We start from the raw sequence: 18,839 nt of genomic DNA on the forward strand, positions 1-18,839 counted from the left end.
GTGAGTGTTGTCTCGTAGAGTGCGTAAGTCTAAGACACACTGGTTCCTTATGGTCTGAGGTACAATAAGCTACAAGTCTCATTCACCCGTGGTGTTTCTGGAGGGGACGGCACCTACATTCGGTGCGCGCACGATGATATTAGGCCCGTTGTATTGATATTATTGCAACAGAAAGGTGACGTGTTGTTCCAACGGAATAATGCTCGCTCACACACTGCCAGTGAAACTCAACAGGCTCTGTAAGACGTGCAGCACGTTCTCGGGCCAGCACGATCTCAGGACTTGCTTTCAGTCGAGCAAGTGTGGGATTTGATGGGACGAGAAGTGATTCCTGCGATTCGTCAACCGCCAAGTCCTACAGAACTGCGCCAACAGTTCAGGCAGGCGTGACATATGGTATCCCAGAGCCAGCGTCTGCTTTGCAACCTTTGGGTGCTACACCACGTTCTAATGTGGGTGTTTCAGCATTGGTCGATACCTGGTATCTTAGAACCACTTTTACTACACTACTGGCCATTAAAACTGCTACACCAAGAAGAAATGCAGATGATAAACGGGTATTCATTGGACAAATATATTATACTAGAACTGACATGTGATTATATTTTCAGGAAATTGGATGCATAGATCCTGAGAAATTAGTACCCACAACAACCACCTCTGGCCGTCATAACGGCCTTGATGCGCCTGGGCATTGAGTCAAACAGAGCTTGGATGGCGTGTACAGGTACAGCTGCCCATGCAGCTTCAACACGATACCACAGTTCATCAAGAGTAATGACTGGCGTATTGTGACGAGCCAGTTGCTCGGCCACCATTGACCAGACGTTTTCAGTTGGTGAGAGATCTGGAGAATGTGCTGGCCAGGGCAGCAGTCAAACATTTTCTGTATCCAGAAAGGCCCGTACAGGACCTGCAACATGCGGTCGTGCATTATCCTGCTGAAATCTCGGGTTTCAGAGGGATCGAATGAAGGGTAGAGCCACGGGTCGTAACACATCTGAAATGTAACGTCCACTGTTCAAAGTGCCGTCAATGCGAACAAGAGGTGACCGAGACGTGCAACCAGTGGTACCCCATACCATCACGCCGGGTGATACGCGAGTATAGTGATGACGAATACACGCCATGCCACAAGTTGCACTTCTTTTTTTTTTTTTAAAAAAAATGCATTTGTTTAGTGACTGAAGTTTCATGTGAACACCCCATATAGCCATAGACAAAAGTAGGAGGTGTAGGGGCGTGAAAAAGAGAGACATACGGTACAGAGGATGTGAGGGAAGACGTTTTTGACAATAATGCATTGAAAGTTGGTATGCAGTGAATAGATAGGTACCTTGAGCGAAACTGGTCCCAGATCGTACTCCCGAGAGAAGAGGTCCTCGACGGTGCTGCGGTACTTGTCGGTGAAGGTGTTGAAGAGGAAGCGCTTGACGATGGCGCTCTTGCCGACGCCGGCGCCGCCGAGCAGCACCAGCCGGATGCGGTCGTGGTCCCCCATGGCGCCTCACGGCTGCTGCATCGCCGCCTCTCTGTGGACAACACGGCGCCCTCTGAGCGTACCAGCGAGCAAGCCGTCTGCTGCGTGCGGGTGGCAATTACTCCACTACTTCTTACACAACTGCTGCTCTTTTACTGTTAGAGAGGCCCTCTGCGCATTAGCAGCTCAAACATCTACATTATTACTCTGCGATTCACAATTAAATTGTTAATGTTTCGGTTAGGTGACATTCAGCAGCTGTTAATTAATTGAAGAAACGAATTTTAACCATCAGTTGTTTTTATTTGAACCTCAATATCAGTCACGTACTATCTTCACATGACATAAGACAAAAATCAGATCAGGTCTTACGTAAGTCATTTTCTTTCCTGGTTGACAGGAAACCGAAAATGCCGGCCATAGTGGCCGAGCGGTTCTAGGAGCTTCAGTCTGAAACCGTGCGACCGCTACGGTCGCAGGTTCGAATCCTGCCTCGGGCATGGATGTGTGTGATGTCCTTAGGTTAGTTAGGTTTAAGTAGTTCTAAGTTCTAGGGGACCGATGCCCTCAGATGATATGACCCATAGTTCTCAGAGCCATTTGAAATCCAAAATATCATAATAGATAAAGAAAAGAACACAGCATTTTCTTACAAAGTGTAACAGAGATGACGTCTCTGTGCCAGTGTTCATGAGAGGTGTGGCGGGTGTAGATCGATTTTTTGTCTGAATAAAGTACTGGCCGGTTTAATACTGGTGCCACATTTTCTTTTCATGAAAATCTGATGTACTATGCCCGTTTGAAATTATTTCGTCCTGTTCGTATATCATGACTTGTTCATTGTGACACCTTTTGAAACCAATTACAACACACTGAACTATTTTTTTTCAGAGTTACGTTGCTAGCCTCACGCTCCACTTCTGCTAGACGACAACTGTGAAATTTTCTCAAACTTGTTATTGCTCTGAACGGCTTATAAATTGCAGAAACTACTGCCTAATAAGAAATTGGTTCATATCAACGGGATACTTATTGCGTTAATTTTATTTGTTCTTTTTTGGAGTAAATGAATCCCACCAGCAGACCGCTGTGGCCGAGTGCTTCTAGGCGCTTTAGTCAGGAACCGCCCTGCCGCTACATTTGCAAGTTCGAATCCTGCCTCAGGAATGGATGTGTGTGATGCCCTTACGTTAGTTGGGTTTAAGTAGTTCTAAGTCTAGGGGACTGATGACCTCAGATGTTAAGTCCCATAGTGCTCAGAGCCATTTGATTTTGAATCCCACCAAACTCATTATAATGCTCCTTGTACTGCAATTTCCACTCAACCGACTTGCCGTACTCAACTGGAAAATTTTGCCCCTTTCTGCTTCCTATCATCAGTAAGTTGAACGACGTTAATAACAAGTTTTTTATGTCCATCCTTTTGACAGGAGGTATTGGGGCGATGGCCGTTTACTATTGTGAGAAAATGAAACGCCTACAGCCGTCTTTATGGTTTTATTTATTCTGTAGTTATCAGTTTCGACGCTTCAATGTGCCACCTTCAGGCTGCAGTTGATGCTAAACGGATTGATACGATTCCCATATATGCCGCATCAGTGGCCAACATAACTGGTTACTCAGACTATCTGAAAATTTTGGTGCCAGCAGTACATCCATGAATTGCCAGCTAGTCAGATAGACTGCGTAATCAATTATGTCGGCTACTGATGCAGTATATATAGGGATCGTGTCAGACCCTTCAGCATTAACTAAGCCTGAAGATGGCGCATTGAAGCACAAAAACTGGTAGCTACCAAATAAATAAAATCATACGGACGCCTGTAGGCGTTCCATTTTCTCTCATTAATAACAAGTCGTCGCCATTGGCATTGGCATTGCCATTTCACAGTGGCACGTAAAGTGCCCTCCGCCAAACACAGTTGGGTGGCTTGCGGAGTATAAATGTAAAATGTAGATGTAGAAGGCATTTTACATTCCACTTCCCTTGCTTGCAGCGGCATGCCGGATCGGCGTGGTGGTCAAGGCAACGTGTGCGACAAGGAGAGGGTTGGTTGGGTTGTTTGGGGGAAGAGACCAAACAGCGAGGTCATCCGTATCGTAGGATTAGGGAAGGACGGGGAAGTGCCCTTTCAAAGGAAATGGTTCAAATGGCTCTGAGCACTGTGGGACTTAACTTCTGAGGCCATCAGTCCCCTACAACTTAGAACTACTTAAGCCTAACTAATCTAAGGACATCACACACATAAATGCCGGAGACAGGATTCGAACCTGCGACCGTAGCAGTCGCGCGGTTCCAGACTGTAGCACCTACAACCGCTCGGCCGCTCCGGCCGGCCTTTTCAAAGGAACCATCCCGGCATTTGCCTGGAGCGATTTGGGGAAATCACGACAAGGAGAGGGCGAATAAACTTCCCACAGCTTGGCGGAAGTTGCCGAAGATGATTGATAGTGCGCCGCCTAATGACACAGCCACTTGCGGGACTTTCTTAGCCATTCGAAACTCATGTAGATGCCCACTGGCATATACAGTGCTCTCCGTCTTCATAAAACAAAGTAAGAGTCGTAAATAGTCCTCGCCGGTCTGCCGCCGGATCACGCTGGGCAAATTCCACAATATTGGCTCGGAGCAACTGTCCGATATCTTCAGGAGGCCACCTGAAAATGTCGGACAGTTGCTCCGAGGAAATATTGTGGAATTTGCACAACGTGATCCGGCGGCAAACCCGTGAAGACTGTTTTCATCCACCGGGAAAGCTTGAAGAATCACAAAGTAAGAGTCATTGTTCAGAGCAACTAGCGTTCTGTATATTCCTTCTGCATTACTACATATCACAAGCGCCTGCTCGCATGTGTATGCTGAATGTAAAAGGTGCAACAGGCCTGGTTATCCTCTGCCACAAGTCAGACCACACATATTCTACTTATCCACACACCCGGTGTCGGGAATAGATGTCCCTGTACAGAAGCAACGCTCAGGTCGTAGATTCATGTTTCTTGACGTGAGACCATAAGAAACTGTCTAATGGGTGGGCTAAGATTCTCAATTATACGAAATTAAAAGTCACATTTCCGTAACTGAAGCCAGTCGGTTTTAATAGACTAATGACGTAGCAGACAAAAACACAGACTGCTAAAAATTAAAAGTAACACAGTGCAAGTTCATAACAAATAGAATTTACATAAAATTATTTGCATAAAATATAATCACGTATAAAGTAATATTTCAGTTTACACTTCACTCTGCACTGATTACAGAAACATGTGTCATCAAAGCAAGTTGTGCGATCCCTGCCTGCAACCATACGATGCAGCTGCTCTGTCCGGGTGCGCTCATTCGACTAATCAAACCCGACTACTCTAGTCCGCCCAAAACATCTCCATCTGTTCGCACGACAAAGGTACACGAAGTCCATCTGCATCACATAGTACTAAAGATGTTAAAGAATACAGGCAATAAAATGAATCTAAATGTAGTGTGTTATAGCTTACTATTGAGGTTCACTGCTATAATTTCCAATAAATGTCAGTTATTTTTAAAAGATCTATTAATAAATGAAAATATGACTGTACCCCACTCCACACCGAGGTCATACATAACCTAACATTTGCTTTCTCAATTAAGAAGTGAGGTTTGGGAGGCTATCCATAAAAGAATGGCCCAGTTATAAATTTTCATAGCTTGAACAAATTGGCAATTTGTGGTAAGGTCTTATGGGACCAAACTGCTGACGTCATCGGTCTCTAAGCCTACACACTACTTAATCTAACTTAAACTAACTTACGTTATGGACAACATACACATCCTTGCGTGTGGGAGGTCTCGAACCTCCGACGAGGGCAGCCGCACGGACCATAACAAGGCGCCCAAGACCGCTCGACTACCACGAGCGGCTTAGCATGAACAGTAAGCATTGGTTCAGTGTCACGATTGAAGAGAAACAGTTTCAGATAGGCACATGCGGAAATACTATTGTGTTATTTCTCCGCTTGCAGCACCACACACCCATACATTGCTTACGGAAAATGGCGACTCCTGAGTGTAAAGCTTTTTGGGTTCTGCTGTTTGCTGAGAGTGAATCCGTAATTTCAGTTCAAAGTGCATTTCGTTTTATTGTGATACCCACATGTGGCAAAACATCCGTCGATTGTTTAATCAGTTCGAATTGACTGAATGTGCGTGTAAAGGGAAAAGCACCGGTTGATCAGAAGTGTTTGAAGAGGGATTTGGCGGTGTCATAGCATCTTATCTTCACAGGAAGTCTGTTGCAAACCAGGTCCTGAACTGCAGTTGCCAAATGCGACAGTGTAGAAGGGTTTAAGAAAACATTTACACATGTGTCCACATGAGTTATAGCTGGTAAATCTTGAGGCCAGATCACTATGGTGTAACGTTATAACTTTACAAGTGAAGTGTTGCTGCTGGAAGATGACTTTCTTGATCTTGTGGTGTTCAGTGATAAGGCAGCTTTTCATCTAAATGGGAAAGTAAATGCGTTTTCTTCGTATCTGGGGGTCAGAACATCGTCTGCTCAATATCAAAGAGATTCCTCAGAAGTAAACGTTTCTTACATCGTGTCCCTACGTCAAACGTGCGAAGCACTTTTTTTCGGTAGAGTTACCGTAACAGGGATGGTTTATCTGGATATGTTGCACGAATGGCCCTTTCCCCAATCGGATGCGAACCTGATAACCTTATTTGGCAACAACACGGGGGCCCTTCCCCTTGGCATCTCTTTGTACGAATGGCTGAACGCTGTAGTCCTTAACCTGTAGTCAATACGATACAGCTTCTATCAGCTGGCCTCCACATTCACCTGACGCCGTACTTTGGATACCTTCCTGTGAGGTTTTATACAAGATCGTGTCTACGTTCCGTCACTACCTAATGATTTGCCAGAGTGGAGACAGAGAACTGAAGAGGCTACTGTATCCATTACTCCAGACTTGTTAATCAAAGTGTAGGAAACATTGAATTTTAGGTTGGATTTGTGCCATGTAACTAAAGGTGCACACATTGACATTTGTAAGTAAAATTATGTTAGGTTACCTTCAATTTAATGTATGATTTGTTCTGAATAGTGTAAATTATACAGTTATAATATCCCCTTGAAATTCGGGCATTCGTTCACGGATAGCTCTGTTATCAGGAATGTTGTAATGTAACGCAACCCAAAAAAAGCATGGGCACCGCTAAAAAATCCAATAAAATGCAGCTTTGTTTAATTATGAAAATTTAATGGGCATATAAAATATTACACTGTTAGCTTTACACGAATTAAAAAGAGGCATCAAATTGATTCAAGTTAATAATTTACTATCAGTATAATTTATTTTATTAACATTGTATTTTAACTTTTATTGAAATGTAAGAAATATATTTAAGTAACATTTTCACTTCCAGATAAAGTCGTTAACTTTATGTAGAATCATAATGACAAAGTAAAATTTAGTTTAAAATTAGAAATTTATAGATTTCCACTATTTTCTTGGGTCTTTTCTCCTTTAAAATATTTCTAAATTTTGACCAAGCAAGCCTGAAAGTGGAGAAGCTTCTCTCAAGGGATGCTATAATGGCAGCACAAGAAACGAGGCACTATTAAAGTACTGAGGAAATTTGATAATTTATTTATTTTGTCTGTCTCAGCTGCAAGAATATACAATTTTTGCTGCAGTGGTTACCGGATTCGGGCTGACATTCCCATTCTCAAACCACACACCTCATTGTTAATCGTAACTAACCATACAATATGGTGCGAAAAGAGAAGAATAACTTTTGTACAGAAAGTCAGATTGTGGCCAACAAGTTCTTGTCTCCCACAGTTTGACTTTCTGTACAGAAGTTTTTTTGTGCCTTTTGGCACGCAATTGTATGACTACTTAACAGCTGATAAGAAGGTGTGTAGTATGAGAAAGAGCGTGCCAGCCCGAATCCGGTAACCACTGTTGCAAAAATTGTATATTCATGCAACTGAGACGGACAAAATAAATAAATTATTAAACTTCTTCAGTACTGAACAGTTGCGGAGCTACCATCCCCTGGCAGCATGCCTCTAATCAGCGAACTAAAAAATTAGTTGTAAGAAATGGTTAGTGCTTTGAATAAATTTAATCACAAGGCTTTAAACTGAACTTCTTAATCGTCAGAATACCATAAGAACACAGTTTCAGCTACTGGGTTGGCTTTTTTAGGAAAATAGCCGGGTTCGGGTTTTACTCATTATCGCTCCCAGAGCCAAAGACGTTACTGTTGATTCACAATCGGAGCGTGCTCGCCCACGTGGAACCAAGTGAGACGGAATCACGTGGATAGCGAGCTACTCACTGTCCTTCGACACACAGATGCAGTGCTTCAGTAACATGACTGCAGCTAGTCACGTAACCAAGTTAGTTCCCGTTGCGACCAGGTCTGTTGTTCGTTTGACAAGTGACAAAAGAGCGTGGTTGACAGGCGACGACCACATCAGTTATCTTAAACGTGCTGTATCAAGCACATAATTGGGAAGATCGGAAGACAACGCACACTAAATTCATTACCAAGAAGCATAATAGGTAACAAAACAAGAAACAGCCCAAATGGACTTACATCTTTCACCTACTTTTTTACATTGTCACCAACGCTCTCAATGAACTTCTTCCAACATGGTACCTGTTTCAGTGTGCCCTTTTCGTAGATTTGTTGGAGTATAGCCACCTGCGTACTGCTGAGTTCACTTCGCATCTGTATCAAAGCGTTGACTGGTCAGGAATTTCTTCATGGGATCAAACAATGGCAGTCAGACAGTGCAAGGACCGGACTGTATGGCGGATGCTGAAACACTTCCCACCTGCGTTTGGCGATTTTCTCACGAACAGGAGCATTAACATGGGGTGGCTGTCAGGTTATTAGGCACCGCCAGCCGTTGTGGCCCAGCGGTTCTAGGCGCTTCAGTCTGGAACCGCGCGTCCGCTACGGTCGCAGGTTCGAATCCTGCCTCGGGTATGGATGTGTGTGATGTCCTTAGGTTAGTTAGGTTTAAGTAGTTCTAAGTTCTAGGGGACTGGTGATCTCAGATGTTAAGTCCCATAGTGCTCAGGTCCATTTGAACCATATTAGGCACCCGGCGAGCACTAACTTTACGTGTCATTAACAGTATCTTACACAGTACGCTAGGAAACGCTGAGCTGCCGTGTTAAGGTCCGCAGTTGCACACGCCGGTCGTTTAGAATGGTTCCGACATTCTGCTGAATTGCCGCTGTCACCGGCCACCAAGAGCGTGGCGAGTGACTAAGACTCACACGGCCCTCTTGGAAGAATGCTCACTATCTGGAGACATTGCTCTGGGCCATACAGTTGTGCCCATTTCACTCTATTTATACCGTTTGGCCTACAAATATTGAACTACACTTCGCTGCTCTTTACAGGTTGACGACAGTAACGCGTGCGCCATGTTTGTTTCCTAGTTTAAGCTTCTCTCGCTGGAACTGCAACAGAAACAAAATACCATCTGTAGTGCAAACTTCAAGCTATATCGTAATGACATTCCAGCTGCAATACCAGCGGAGAAAAAGTTATTGAGCTTTACTTCCAGATCCTCCCTCGTACATAGCTGCCATTTTTAACAACGGCCTCTCTGTTCCGCGGTTGGATCCCACCAGTTCGCCTCGTCTCATTCCACTCCAGTAGCCTCTGATACCTTAGGCAGGCCAATTCTCGAAGGCGGGGGAATTGTGTGCGCTGTAGCAGACTGAGCCAGGGGAGTGGAGGATTTGCCTCCCTGATCCCGGCAGCGGCGCCTCGGGCGGCTGGCTCGGTGGGCCTTTAGGCTGGCCCGCAGGCGACGGGCTGGTGAATTTTGCACGCGGACGGCGGCGGCGAAACGCCCCCCACGGCCTGCCGGGTGCAGCGCGGGCTGCCTAGCGACACACCCCGGGGGCGCCTGGCGCGCTCCACTGCCCCACCGCGATTGCGACATTTGCATGAATTTGCATTCCAGTCAGCGGCGCGATGTTTCAGGGCAAAAGGGAAGGAAGTAAGGAATGCGGCTAGCGTTTACCGTCATTACAGACGGAGTTACGAAGTCCTTTGACTAAACCGCTAGCCGTACATGAAACCTGGTAGTCAAGGGAAGGCAGGATTCGGTTACGATTGTGAGCGGGGCCGTAATCAGTTACTATTGGTTGCCTTTTACAGTTACACAGAATTTATTTTAAACCAGTAATTCCAGACCCAACATCAAATAAAAAAATATCACACGTTATTAATAGGAAATAAACAACTTTGTAAATAATAGTGTTTTCAGTGAATTACAATTTAGAAGATCACCATTAAATATAGATACAGCAGATAATGTTTTAAAAGCAAGCCACTGTGATATGGGCAGAAGGCCTTACACGCCAGGAATGGCAACAAATGAAGAACTGTTTAAACTCCCTGCAACTTACAAATTACAGGTATTGAAATATTAAAGGCAAGTCGCCATAAACACAGCAGAAGGCATCAGACTCCAGGCATGGCAGTAAATACGGTTTTTAAAGGGTTACTGCGTAAATACAAATACCAAATTACAATTTTAAGGCAAATGACCACAATCACGCATGAGGGCCTTACACGCCAGGAACGGCAATAATATGAAAAATTTAGAAACCTGCTGTAAAACAGCAAATACAATAGCAAAGGTTAATTAAAAACAAGCAACTGATCATCAAACGGGTGAAATAAGATGATGGTGAACTTTGTAGCACAACCCAAAACATCCACTGAACACTACCCTGCTAGATTTATTCCAGAAGGCGACCAGAACTATTAACTAGACATATATAACCTTTAATGTAGGCATTACAAGGTATTGTAAAAAATAATACAATAATAAAACACAAGGACCAGTACATAAGTTCCTAAAAGGACACTGAGGCAGATTATACCCGCAGAAGACGTGGGCTGAAGGAGCGTTACACTGCCCATCCGACCTCCTTATAGAACACACAAGTCTTACAGGAACCAAGGGGCACAGACGGTGCTCCAGGAATCGACCTCTGGGAAGGTCCGGCAACAAACACTTTCGCGAGCTAAGAGATATATAGCCAAAAGTTGCATTTACTTCACAGGATGGTAACCCCGACTAGCGGGAGTCTAACGAATGACTAATGATAATATTGCTGAAGCTACCTGATGTCCGATAAACCAAATGCAACGATGGAACAATAGGCCAAATCCGGAACCGGTGGTCTGCACTAGGTCCCAGAACACTATGTTTAGAGCGCCCGGAACGAGAAAGGAGTCACTACCATCAGAGTAGAAGAATCACCAACAGGCCTAAAATCAAGAAATCTATGAAAACTACACGCCTTACCGGACAGCAATGGCAAGGCGAGGAAACGTACACTGCCATTACATACACGAATCCCCAGGGCAGGTAACTGGGGCGTTAGCGGGCATCAGGCAAGAAAAATTACCGCTGTTTAAACTTAACAAATTGTAACAAGTTGAATGCGGTAAATAGTAATAAGAAGTCGAGGAAAACTAATCAGATCCGCCTTCCCCAAGCACTCCACTCTCTGCTCTTCGCCTCGGCAACACTACGAGCAGCAACACGAACCCAAGTCACTGGAGAATCGCGAGATATCATAATGGAGGAGGATTCTCTACTGGTACTGAAATGCACTCTTCTTAAAGGTTGCTGGATCCGGTTTATGACGAGGTCGTACACCCTCGTGACCAGAGCCCTTCCATCCCGCAGTCCATGCGTGCCACCAGCGGTCCCAGCGTGTTGTGGCACTGCGCGGACCTGGCTCCTCCTGAGTCCTCAACCGAACTGGCCCACTCACACGACTCACGTCGCCCCAAAGATGGGGCAACAGTTACTACATATCGATAAACGCCGCTGCTGCCACTAGCGGACAGGCAACGCTTGTGAAACCAGTCAAGACGAGAAGAAGACAAACAACCGCAACCACGCCAACTAAAAGGCAACAGCTCGCGTCAGGAATCCGAAATGACAGGACACAATCTTGCAAATACTGTAGCTTCAGGTTTTGCGTCCTCACCGTTTTCTCAAATAAGTCAAGACACATTTTCTGCTTGTCAAAATGTGAATGTTGCCGGTGCAAATGCGCTGCCGAAAAGCATAGAGGAACAGATTCCAGACACTAATACATTATTATTGCAATTAATGCAACAAATGAAACAAAATCAGAGACAAACACAGCAAAAGCTTCAAAAGTTAGACACAGTGGAACAACACCAGAGACAAACACAGCAACAGTTAGACACAATGGAACAAAATCTTCAAACGTTAGACACAATGGAACAAAATCTTCGGAAGTTAGACACCACACTTGAAAAAATACGTGAAGATTTAACTACTGAGTTACATAACATTAAATCGAAATGTCAAAAAATCTGTAATGACGTAAAAACACAAATTTGTGAGCATTTTCAACCTATTTTTTTCGCGGCATGAAACTGCATTACAGATTCATGAAGCAGCCATAAAAGAACTGCAAACTATTGTTCATGAAAATCACGACACCTTGCAAGCTAAAGTGGACTCAGTTGCATCCACCAATTCGGTTACGCAACTTGCAAGAACTCAGGAAAACTTAAAGGACACAGTAGATTCGATTTCAACAAAAATGGACACACTGAAACTTGGTTCAGAAAAACACACTGAGAAAATGTGTTCACTATCGGAGAAAGTAGCCGAACTTTCAGATCAGTTCACTAATTTATCTGCAAAGGTAGATGATGATCTGATTGACACTAGACATGTAGCCATCACTGACACAGAAGAGTATGAACAAATAAAAAAATTCAAACAAAATCAGAATCAAATTAATACGCAATACAAAAGAGAAATCCGGGAAGTACAAGAGCAGTTGACGCAGGTAATACAAAAATTACATATTTCAGAGGACACTCGCGCTCCAACAGGGGAAGAGGAACTTAGAAATACGGAAAAGTTACAAAATAATAACACAGGGCATTTCGGAAATCATGAAAGAAATTGGCAAGGTACACCGAATTTTGAGATGGAACCGCCGAAACGACGTAACAATGACCTACATGCGACTCGCCGACACGATGATTTTGACTATAAGCTGTTCATTACTACACGTAAATTCAAAACATTTAAGAATTCTGGCAACGACATTCATCCACAAGCGTGGCTCCATCAATTCTCTCATTGTTTTCCTCCTAACTGGTCATTAGAGCACAGATTAGCATTTATGTGTGGCTACTGAGAGAATGAACAGGCTGTAAGAATGCGATCGGTCATTCACGATTGCCACAGTGAAGGAGAATTTTATCATGCCTTCCTTTCAGCATATTGGTTCCAAGCAACACAAGACCGAGTAAAACATGACATTATAATGATGGAACATTTCGAAAAATCTGAATTTTCTACTCTTGTGAAATATTTTGAAGACATGTTTCACAAGAATCAGTACCTGTCAAACCCATACAGCCCCTCAGAACTCATCCGCATTTGCTTAATCAAACTACCTGAACATTTACAACAGATTATTTTGGCAGGTCGTTGCAAAGACGACATTGGAGCTCTTCAGGGACTCTTACAAGAATTAGAAATTGACACTGACAATCGCGGAATGCGAAAACAGGAACACCACAATTACAGGTCACATCAGTCGCAATTGCACGATAAAAGAAATAATAACTGGATACGACAAGGCTATTCTCACAACACAAATCGTGACCAAAACAGACACCACCCGTATGACAACCGTTTTCAGAGTAGTAATAATTACAGGGAAAGGTCGCCTCTCCGCGGTAATGACTATCACAGAGACAAGCAGAGAAACAGACAATATGGAAACCAACATAATTATTATCAAGGGAGACAGAATAACTTCAGAAGCAACGGTCCAGCGCGCAGTTACAATTAAGGGATAAATCCTCTACCACTTAACCGACAGGAAAGAAACTACAGAAACTACCGACATGACGACAGACGATATAATCGTAACGACAGGTTTGAATTGCATCAGAACTGGCGGGATTCATACAGGGCGGGGTACTCTCGACAAGGTGAATTTGTAGAAGTTATGTCTCCTAACCCCAATAACGACGCGCGACAACAAAGAGACAGACAATGACTCGCACAGCAGGCAGTCACGTGCGCCCGCTGGCTCCGAGAAAAATAACGTAAGACGCTAGCCTTGAGAAAATTTTTTAGCATTCCTTACCGGTGTATACGACATGATAATTCCGTTGAAGCTCTAGCATTGTATAGTAGGAAGAGTAAAGGCTTGCACCACCTTTTACATGTAAAACCGTTATTGAGAGATAATCTGCTTTTTAACTTAGTCTTTGCCATAAAATTTTTCACTTCACGCTACTAGTACAATTTGTCACACTGAGAAACTGTTTACATGCAACAATGTTTTGAAGTTAACTATCCAGTCGAGAACCTAGGGAACATTTTTAATCAGAAATTACGAATGCAATGTTATAGTGAACAGACGACACAGCGTTGTTATTTGTACATTCTTGTTTGTTAGTTGCACGATTACGTAACGACTATCAGGCTTACATACTCAGAACATATACTGGGACTGCTAATGAGATTTTAATGCAACATTTTGGTTTACTTGAAAATACATTCTGGATTTAAAGTACTTTCTGTGAGATACCAGATGACACAGTGGTTAGTTTATGTGACAGCTACACGATTTTATCACGACGCTACTAATGAGTGACACAATTTATATTATTGCTTTTGCGCTGTATCTGTTTTATATTTGAACAGTTTTTCTGAATTCTTCTGGAAAGTAAAACATGTTTTAGTATTAACTTTTGTGGTATAGCTAGAATGAGACAGACTTTTTCGTAGCACAACAATACGTTACAGTATAGTACTTTCTTGATCACGGTAAGGTACGTAATAACTACGATATACGCAAAGCATTTCACTTCAGTTTATGATGAGGTAAGTACATTGACTTCAGCAGAACTTTGCTTACAGAGGACGATAACTACGACAGTTCCACAGAGATTGTCTTACAACAAGACGCACAGTTTAGCGCTACAGTACACGTATTTGAGTGATTAATTTTGTACTTAAAACATTTATTTTTAAAGATATTTGAAGTACAATGATTCAAAGGTTTTTGCATGATACATTTCATTCCATTGCTGTAATCTGTAACACCTGAGGATATAATTACATTAAGATGACTTCAGACTTATGAAATTGTATTTTGTCTGTACTTTGTGAACTGTTCATATTTTTTCGGAACCATTGCTATACTATGAGAGCTTTGAATGACGTATTTGGTATGGGATCATGATTTTTAAAGTACGTTTGAGGTAGATGACACTATTGAAATGAGCACAGAATATTTTTTTAGGTTTTGAAGTTATTGCAGAAAGCTATGACGATTTTGAGATTTGTCTGAGTTTTTATGATGTTATGATGACGATATGTATTACGCTGTTGCGGCATGTTTATAATCAATAAGCTGATGCTATGTGAGTTATTTGATTATGCTACATATCTGTTATGATGAAATATTGAAGAAGTGTCGACGAATAAGGTAAGGAATAATGTGTAGTGGTTAGGGACTCTGGTTTGTGAAAAAGGTGGTTGGAAACCAAGAATCGTACTTTAAGAGTTATGAAATGTATGTAAATGCGTGAATGTATTACAATGCCGACGAAAATTTTTTGGACACTGTTATATCAATAGGATTTTGTTTCTACAGATGTGTAACGCAAATTCTTGACCTGTGAAATTTTTTATATGAGACTGTCACTGTAGTGCAAACTGGTGTCGTAAACATTTCGGTGAGAAAGTTAAGTGACAACCTGAACGTAATGCGTCGTGGGCACCCAGCTGCGCGACAATCGCCTCGAAAAAAGCCACAGGTGGAGAAAAAAAGGGCCATTATCCTCGCTATTGATATTTCTCTGTAGAAAGCTTAGTAAATACGACACACTCAAACTTGAAAACATATGATTATACTGTGGAACTCTTAATTTATGATATTTACTAAAATGCCTAATGAAACGATGAGAAACATTTCACGGCTATTGTCTTGCTAGTTGAAAGATTGTTTACTACACTATGAAACGCCATATGGCTCGTGAATGACGTTTCACGCCTTACTTTGTCTATTTTGTTTAATATCTAGTTTCTAGCTGCACTGCAGCATTGGTTAAAATAAAATTTTATAGACGTACTAATATAAATATTTTCTGTCTACAGCTCCAGTATATAATAATAATGTGATATACTTCCAAAAAAATGAGGGAGCACAAAAAGACATTTCCCTTCACAGGAACAGCTTACATAATTTTCTTTTCAAGTACTTGGTAATTTATTTCATAGAATTAGTTTTGTGGTGAACCTCTTTAATGACATAGATATTAATATGTGAATAGAAATTTCCCTTTTCTGCACTGTTGACTTTACTGTAATATTTTTTCTGCTTGAGCTTTGTCGTGTTTAGATATAAGTTATTGCATCTGCTGCTGCTGTTTGCCAGGTATAGTGTTACTGAATTCCACTTTGTATTACTCTGTTAAGCCAGTTTTACTACTGGTTTATTTTTCTTGTTGCTGTTCATTGCTTCATATTAGTTGTATTGTTGCATTTGCTTTGCTAAGTCCTATATTGCTGCCTTTTTTGCCAATTTGCATTTTTTTGTCATTGGTGTTTGTATTAATTGTTTTGTGCTGCTGCATTGCCTCGTCCCTTAGTTTATGCATATGAGCTCAGTAGATTTAAGTTAGTTTCAGATGGGGTAGGCTATATAAGAGAACGAGTTGTGATGAATGGAAATAAATTCATTGAGAAGCTATAACAAATTGGTTTGGCCAAAAAAGTGTTTAAAAGAGGATATGAACAAAAAAGTAGGGTTTAGAGACAACAAGTTTAGGTAGGATTTTCTTGGAAATAAATGATGAGGTAAGATAATGTAAAATAAATAATGAGGTAAGAAATATGTGAACATATAAATACAGAAAGCATGCTTGGATACGATGTTTTGGTGGAAACAAATATTGAAATAAGATGAAAGATCTATGGAATGAAGTTTTGGGTTGGACTGCAGTACCAAATGTTACACTGAACACGAACCCTGTCTTTCCTTTTGTATTATTCCGCTATGTGTTTGTGTAGCCTTGGGTATTTGTGTTCTTCCTGTCTTTATGTGTTTATCTGATGAGAGTTACGTTGTAGAATTTTTCTGATAATATGTTATTTACTTTGTAAAGATGTTTTGACATTATTTATCTGTTCTGTTTTCTTGCTCATATGTGAAGTTGATGTTTCAAAAGTTATTCTGATCTTTTATGTATTTAGTCATGTCATAACTCCTGCAACACTGATGTATATGTTTATTTCTATTCTTTTGTAAAGCCCCTATTACTACAAATGTTATCTGTATTTTGTACCATTATTATTGTATTCTAGTGTAATTGTAATTGACACCAGTTCATCAACTTGTAAATTACATTTCACTGCACAAATTTCTGTTGGTCATAGTGTATGGACAATATGTGAGAAGTAGGGACTGATAGTGTTTGCACGTGTGTTAATAATTCAGCAAGGGACTGGATAACAGCATTGCTGGTTCTAAGGACATTTCAAACAAATTCTTTGTGAGTGGACAAGTGGTGGTTTATGGACTTGCTATATTCTGTGCAAGACTCTTCAATGGTGATTGTGCACCTGCACAGTTGCAACAAATGGCTGCTGGCCGTGGGTCTGCACCTTTGATGACCCACCAATACCATTATTTCGACAAGGACTGCAGTGGGTCTGCACCTCTGGTGGCCCACCAATAACATAATCTCTACCAGGACTACAGTGGGTCTGCTCTGTGATGACCAACCTATCAATATTCTTCAAAATTTTGGCTGACTCTGCTGTGGGTTTGCTCTGTTGTGGCCCATTACATGTCTGCATGTCAAGAGTCAGCACTGTCTTTCCGTTGGAAGGACAACACTACTTCAAGACTGCATGGTAATCCACTACTTCCTTGTGCATTTTCTTTTACTGCTCTGACTTTGAGAAAAACACTGCAATTTTACTGTGTTGAACGATCAGGACTGTCTTTATGGACTGTGAGAAAATTTTAGCTTTTGACCAACATTGTATCAATAAGTGTGTGCATTTGATATCTTTGTCATTGTAATTATGAAAATTTTTATCAAATCATTATTGGCCACTGCCCAAAACAATTTGTAAAATTTTTTGTGGGGAGCATGGGAGCTATGTAAGCAGGCTGTTTAGGTTTTTTTATTGGTAACGCCACATAGCGCTTTGTAGGAAAATCACTGGCTGTGCTGTGTGCAGTCTGTGGCTGGTTGGCATTGTTGTAATACTCGCCGTTGTAGTGTTGGGCAGCTGGATGTTAACAACGCGTAGCGTTGCGCATTTGGAGGTGAGCCGCCAGCAGTGGACGATGTGGGGAGAGAGATGGCGGAGTTTTGAAATTTGTAAGAATGGATGTCATGAACTGCTATATATATTATGAATATTAAGGTAAATACATTGTTTGTTCTCTATTAAAATCTTTCATTTGCTAACTATACCTATCAGTAGTTAGTGCCTTCCGTAGTTTGAATCTTTTATTTAGCTGGCAGTAGTGGCGCTCGCTCTATTGCAGTAGTTCGAGTAACGAACATTTTTGGTGAGGTAAGTGATATGTGAAACGTATAGGTTAATGTTAGTCAGGGCCATTTCCTTTGTAGGGATTGTTGAAAGTCAGATTGCGTTGCGCTAAAAATATTGTGTGTCAGTTTAAGCACAGTTTTGTACAATTTTTCCATGGGGACGTTTCAAGCGATGTCTCTGTCGTCGGAAGAAAACAGTCATGTCAGTCGTCATAAAAGCCATCTGAAGATTAAGCAGACAGACACACAGACACATTCTGTAGTGGAGCTTGTCAGTGTCGATATATTCATCGTGTGGTCGGCAGCAGAGCCCATCCAGCACGTTTTTGACCGCAAAATTATCTATATGGTTGCTAGCTGAAGACCTACAACGGTTCCAATTTTTATCTAAGTAAATCTATAATCAGTTTACATTGTATACAATCCTCATCCCAGTAACTTTTAAACTTTAACCTTCAGAATTTTTCAAACTAAACCGAGAATAGTCAGTGTCCTCTGTAATGTCTCTTTCTAATTTCTGTACCTTTGGAAAACTACAGTATCATAGTGAAAGGTGGCACAGTTTCATTATTACTTATATCAAATACATTTCTGTGATTTTTTCTTTGTTGCTTATATGCTAAGTTAATCTAAATCGTTATACCTATTTTTTGAAGAAGCTTCATAAAAACTTCTTCAATGTGTTTTTATGAAAACTGAAGCAAAATTTCAAACCCTCTGCAGGCTCGGGGGTTAGAA

The 18,839-nt window shown here is 41.7% G+C and overlaps 1 protein-coding gene across 1 annotated transcript in view; it reads right to left on the reverse strand.

The window, feature by feature from the left end:
* LOC126353920 (GTP-binding protein Di-Ras1) overlaps nt 1-18,839 on the reverse strand; it is a 1,474,116-nt gene that overhangs the window by 97,385 nt on the left and 1,357,892 nt on the right. The window contains exon 6 of the mRNA XM_050003161.1: nt 1,337-1,532. Within this exon, the coding sequence (XP_049859118.1) occupies nt 1,337-1,501 (165 nt within the window). The 5' untranslated portion in view covers nt 1,502-1,532. The remainder of the gene's footprint in view (nt 1-1,336; nt 1,533-18,839) is intronic.

This window comes from Schistocerca gregaria, chromosome 3, assembly GCF_023897955.1.
Source record: "Schistocerca gregaria isolate iqSchGreg1 chromosome 3, iqSchGreg1.2, whole genome shotgun sequence".
Taxonomy (NCBI): Eukaryota; Metazoa; Arthropoda; class Insecta; order Orthoptera; family Acrididae; genus Schistocerca; species Schistocerca gregaria.